The sequence below is a fragment of the Gymnoscopelus microlampas genome, assembly GCF_963454915.1.
Source record: "Gymnoscopelus microlampas genome assembly, chromosome: 13".
Taxonomy (NCBI): domain Eukaryota; kingdom Metazoa; phylum Chordata; class Actinopteri; order Myctophiformes; family Myctophidae; genus Gymnoscopelus; species Gymnoscopelus microlampas.
The window spans coordinates 46,735,431-46,741,623 of NC_139950.1; the positions used below are offsets into that span (position 1 = coordinate 46,735,431).

At 44.3% G+C, this 6,193-nt stretch overlaps 1 protein-coding gene across 3 annotated transcripts in view; it reads left to right on the forward strand.

The window, feature by feature from the left end:
• The window catches only part of cdh11 (cadherin 11, type 2, OB-cadherin (osteoblast)), a 118,656-nt gene extending 112,995 nt beyond the window's left edge, over positions 1 to 5,661 (forward strand). For all 3 annotated transcript variants that reach the window (XM_084075659.1, XM_084075661.1, XM_084075660.1), the window contains 3 exons: positions 1 to 208; positions 4,109 to 4,260; positions 5,145 to 5,661. The exon at positions 1 to 208 is cut by the window's left edge and continues 44 nt beyond it. In XM_084075659.1, coding sequence (XP_083931785.1) covers positions 1 to 208; positions 4,109 to 4,260; positions 5,145 to 5,513 — 729 coding nt within the window. In that variant the 3' untranslated portion in view covers positions 5,514 to 5,661. The remainder of the gene's footprint in view (positions 209 to 4,108; positions 4,261 to 5,144) is intronic.
• Positions 5,662 to 6,193: the final 532 nt, after the last annotated feature.

Genomic DNA, 6,193 nt, shown 5'->3' on the forward strand with positions numbered 1-6,193 from the left:
TCCACTCAGGACGTCTTCCATCTTCCCATCGAGATCAACGACAACGGCTTCCCCGCCATGAGCTCCACCCAGACGCTGACCATCAGGGTGTGTTCCTGTGACCGCCATGACACCCTGCTGTCCTGCAACGTGGAGCCTTACGTCCTGCCGGCGGGCCTGAGCACCGGAGCTTTGATCGCCATCCTGGCCTGTATCGTCATTCTACTGGGTAAGACCTGAACTATACTAGCCTGGTAACACCCCCCCCGGAAATCTCATTTGCATTTGATTTCCGGAATTGGGTGTGGCTTGAGAGCTTATCTGGGCGTTTCGGTGTCGTCCACAAAATGGACTAGCCTATCGGCGTCCTCGCGATTGACAGCGAACGTTGGCCAATCAGGTGGAACCCGAGTGAACCCGAATGGAGCCGAGTGCAGCCGCGCGAAAGCGAACGGCGGCCATTAAAAATCTCTCCACTGTTTTGTCTGCTGTTTTAAAACTTCAAAACGCTCTCAAACTTCTTTTTTTGTGGCACGGAATTTACTTTTGATATATTTTTCGGATAGCATGTAGTTGAACATGAGAGAACCAGGAGGGGCGGGCAGTGATAGTCATGTATCCGTATAAAGCAACCTATTTTCGGCATGGCCCTTTAAAATGTCCCCTTGCGTCACGTTGCTCTGTGCTGGTGGTGGAACGAACTGCTGATTGGCTGAAGGGGTTGCCAGTCAACACAGTACTACTCCCGCCCAGATCCAGCCCACAGCCAAAAAGCCAAACAGGCCCTCATGCCAGACTCACTACTGAAATGAAATGCAAATGAGATTTCTGGAGGGGGGGGGGGGTTACCAGGCTCGATCTATACTGGTATCTGTATAGTCATTCTACTGGTAAGACCTGCTTTATACCTCTATAGTCATAATACTGGGTAAGATATGATCCTAATAAGGTGTTCATAAGGAGTATAAGGGAGTATAAGGCATTAACCTTCAGTAGAATATCAGTGGATTGTCCAAGCATAGTTACTGAGAATAGGGGCTCATTTGTCAGGTGTGAAATGGTTTCAGGTGTGAATTGGTCTCATTTAACACCTGGCAAATCAGGCACGTCAATGTGGGACAAAAATAATAAAATACTTTACAGGGAAAGATCAGGAAAAGTGAAGATGAACGTAAATAAGTCAGATGTCGTGTCTAAAACTAAACGATTTCAGATGATAAAATATGCCTACAACTACATTTAATTTGATTAAAAAGACTGTGTCTAAAACTACATCAAAGGTTTCGGTCGAAAATACATTTTGAATTATTGAAATGCTAATTACTCATAATAATATATATGCTCGCATTCTGGTGAATATTCTGTGGTGAGTCAGGAATTAGTTGCAGAAAATGAAAAAACTGGTTCTAACCAGAACTCCCAGCAGTAAAACTGGATCCACGAAAACACACATTTCCCCAGAGAAATCATGCCTTCACACAAATACGAATACTAATAAAAATATAAGCCTGGATTTCTGGAAGAAAAAAAGGGCTGGTTCCATCATAAAGTGGAACGGCACGGAAGCAAATGAATGGACCAGTTCCATCATTTTCACACCCCACCCCTCGTTTGTGGTCCAAATGATCTTAAAATAACAGCCTGAGGCTTAAAAGATACGTATACAGGCTTTGTGTTGGGTGTGGCTAGACAGAGCTTCCTGCGTCCCGGTGTCGTCATTCTACTAAATCTACTGCGTAAAAGCAGCAAAACCCACATAGGTTTACTGGCTTGAGAAAGAGAGTGTGAAGCCTGTGATCCTAGTTTACTGAGACACTACACTGTCTCTCTGTATTCTATGATCCTATATTTTACTGAGACACCACACTGTCTCTATGTATTCTATGATCCTATAGTTTACTGAGACATTACACTGTCTCTCTGTATTCTATGATCCTATAGTTTACTGAGACACTACACTGTCTCTCTGTATTCTATGATCCTATAGTTTACTGATACACTACACTGTCTCTCTGTATTCTATGATCCTATAGTTTACTGAGACTAAACTACACTGTCATACACATAAACATTTGTTAAAAAAGAATATAGGAGTGTATAGCTGGAAGTGGCGGCCATTGTTGTAAAAAGCATGTTTCTCTGTCTCCCTGTTATAACATCTGTTTAATGATTCTGTTGTATCGTTGTAAAAGTATTAATACGAGTGTGTGACTAAATATGAATTACATTGGATCCATTACAACACAGGTTTCATCTTTTATTCTGAAAATAGTTTTTGGACATATGAGGTTTTGCAAGAAGACCAGCAGCTGCTCTATTTAATGACTCTGTTCTCTGGGGAAGAAGAAGAACAAAACAAACATGTAACTGTGTTTCTTTGTCATAAACTATCAGGTCTTCAGGTTTATCTTAGTTTTGTCCCACTTTGTTTCCCTGTTCGTCATCATGTTGTTGTCGGGCAGAAACCTCTTAACTCCATATTTAAACTGTTTGTGTCTTGTGGGTGAATTAACATCCTACTTGATCACACTACAGACTACAACATCACACAACGACATCACACAACAGCGTCACACTACAGCATCACACTACAGACTACAACATCACACTACAGCATCACACAACAACATCACACAACGACATCACACTACAGTGTCACACTACAGTGTCACACAACAACATCAAAGGTAGCAGATCTACAAGATCAAAACGCGGTGCGAGGCAACGCGTTTTGATCTTGTAGATCAGCTACTTTTGATGTTGTTGAACAGTGGTGGAAAGTAACAAAGTACATTTACTTAAGTACTGTTCTTAAGTACAATTTTTAGGTATTTGTACTTTACTTGAGTATTTCCAATACTTTTACTTCTACTCCCCTACATCTCAGAGGCAAATATTGTACTTGTACTTCACTACAACTATTTTAAAACTTTAGTTACTAGTTACTTTTCAGGTATAAAATATTACATTATAAAACATACATTAACAACTTCAGCCCTATTTTATACCTAGGCTATTTGAAAATAGCCGATCTACAAGCTCACAACGCGTGAGTCAAGTACATTTAGAATTCTGGACTTTTACTTGTAACAGAGTATTTCTATATTGCAGTATTGGTACTTTTACTTAAGTAAAGAATTTGAGAACAGCTTTTGAAATTCGAAATCCATGAAAGTCACAGTTTTGTAACATAAGAGGTTTCCAGCCGACAGAGACAATCAGTGTTTATTCTCCTTTCCTTCCTCTGAAGTGCTGAGCGTTACAGCAGCAGCATCGCCTCAAAAGGTTTCCATCTATCACTGTGTCCTCTGTGGAATACAGGCTGCATGTCTGAGCCAAAGGGCACAAAGCACCACAGCACACCACTTCTCACACAACACCCCCCCCCCCCCTCCATGCTCTGATTAAATACTGTGCTCAATGAACAGCATTTAGTGATCCGTCTTTATCTGTGTGTGTGTGTGTGTGTGTGTGTGTGTGTGTGTGTGTGTGTGTGTGTGTGTGTGTGTGTGTGTGTGTGTGTGTGTGTGTTTCCCATGCACAACTACAGTAGAATGTGAGACGTACACATTATGAGGAGCGGGAACATTACAGCTATAGTGGTGTTTCTTCCTATGAGCATGTTGTTATTGTTTTATCTATATTTACATATTCCCTGCCAGGTATTAATTCATTCATTATGTAGCTTCTGCCAGGGTGTTTAAAGCATGTCTGGGCGATGGGGGAGCGTTTGATCTCTACAACAGAGAAAGTAAAGTTTTGCGGCGATCGTTTTTCTCCCGGTCGGCTGTTGAATAACAGCCGTTTTCACCAAAAAAAGAGAAAGGGTGTTTTTCTAAAACTCATAGAAAAGGAGCGGACGGGAGTGTCATTCTTTGGGATGATGTCACATCTGTCCATTCCTTCTTTCAGGGTCCTAGGATCATTCCTAACTTGCGTTAGAGCGCCCTCTTGTGGAATTATTTTTTCTTTTTTTTTTAAGACCGAGGTCTCCGTCAATGGCAGGGAATGTGATAATGTGTTGTTACTGTTTTATCTATATTTACAGGCATCGTAGTTTTTTCATGTATTAATGTATTGTTATTGTTTTATCGTATTATTAATGTGTTGTTATTGTTTTATCGTACAGGTATCGTAGTGTTATTCGTGGCTCTGCGGCGGCAGCATAAGATCCCGCTCATCATTCTGGAGGATGATGACATCAGAGAAAACATCATCACCTACGATGACGAGGGAGGAGGAGAGGAAGACACCGAGGCCTTCGACATCGCTACGCTACAGGTAGGCTACGCTACGCTACAGGTAGGCTAAGCTACACTACGCTACAGGTAGGCTACGCTATGCTACAGGTAGCATGAAGTACCTGTCCTCCACCACTACAAGTGGTGCATTACCTGTCCATCACCACTAGGTGGTGCAGTGATGAAGTACCTGTAAAGTACCTGTTTACCACCACTAGGTGGTGCAGTGACATGTGTGTAATAACTGGATGGGGGGCCAGTGTAATACCGAACCTATGAACCTATGAGGGTTAAACAACTAGATTGGGAGAAAAAAGTAACAAACAAATAATAATAATAATAACTAGAAAAAGTGCTCCTCGGAGCACAAGTCTCCGCCAGCAGACTTGTGTTGGGAATGTTGGGAATGTTCTAATTCTTATGTTCTAATTCTTACAAAAAATAGAACATGTTACTGTGTCATAGTAACATGACACAAGTGTCCTATCCGTCTGTATAAGTGTCCTATCCGTCCTGTCTGTATAAGTGTCCTATCCGTCCTGTCTGTATAAGTGTCCTATCCGTCCTGTCTATGTAAGTGTCCTATCCGTCCTGTCTGTGTAAGTGTCCTATCTGTCCTGTCTGTGTAAGTGTCCTATCCAATTGTTACAGTATCCGCCATTTCTCAGCCATTTCGTGATTATTCCTGTCTTACCTCACTTTGAAAGAGGCAGAGACTCTTTCAAAGTGACACATGTATTTATAGCCCGTTATATGTCACTAGCCAATCAGATCACACTATTTCACCGTATTGTCAAGTGTCACGTGAGGCTCGACCAATGTTTGCTTGGCTGACGGAAAGTGAAAACAAACTCTCCTGGCGGAGACAATAATAATAAGGGTAATGATAATGTAATGATAATAATTGTTCGTTTCTGTGTTCAGAACCCGGACGGCGCCAACGGCTTCCTGCCCAGGAAGGATATCAAACCGGAGCTGCAGTACCCACTGAGACCCGGCGGGGGGCGCCACCCGGCCGCCAACAGCGTGGACGTGGACGACTTCATCAAGTCGCGCATCGCTGAGGCGGACGGCGACCCCACGGCCCCGCCCTACGACTCCATCCAGATCTACGGCTACGAGGGGCGGGGCTCGGTGGCCGGCTCGCTCAGCTCCCTGGAGTCGGTCACCACGGAGTCGGACCTGGACTACGACTACCTGCAGAGCTGGGGGCCGCGGTTCAAACGCCTGGCCGACCTGTACGGGACCAAAGACCTGGACGGGACCGACCTGGACGACGGAGACGACTCTTAACACCCCCCCCCCCATACACCACCAGCCCCCCCCCATTCCCCCGATCAAGTTCCCCAAAAGTTTCTTGATGAAGCCCCCCCCCCCCCCCCCCCCCCCCTGGTTTCCCTAACGTCACCAACCTGTCGACAGAAATCCCCGATAGCAGCTATCAGCCTGGGTTCACAAGTCTCTGAACAGGACTAGTCTGGGTCCAGAAGTCTCTAACAGGACTAGTCTGGGTTCAGAAGTCTCTAACAGGACTAGTCTGGGTTCACACGTCTCTTAACAGGACTAGCCTGGGTCCAGAAGTCTCTTAACAGGACTAGTCTGGGTCCAGAAGTCTCTTAACAGGACTAGTATGGGTCCAGAAGTCTCTTAACAGGACTAGTCTGGGTCCAGAAGTCTCTTAACAGGACTAGTCTGGGTTCGCAGAAGGTGGGCGTGAGCCCATTTCCTTTTCCCAGTTCATTTCCCCATCGCTTCATTTGATTGGCTCGTTTTTGATTGATCGCTGTCGAGCACCAATCAACCAAAGCTGTGGGGAAAATTAACAGGAAACAGGTAATAGCGCCACCTTCTGGAAGCTCCGGGACTTACAGTTTTACACACAGCCCCAAGATGATTGGTTAACGTTCTGGAACCTGTGATTGGACGACATTCCAATACGTTTTTTTCCCGTTCCTATAATCTCCCGTGACCCC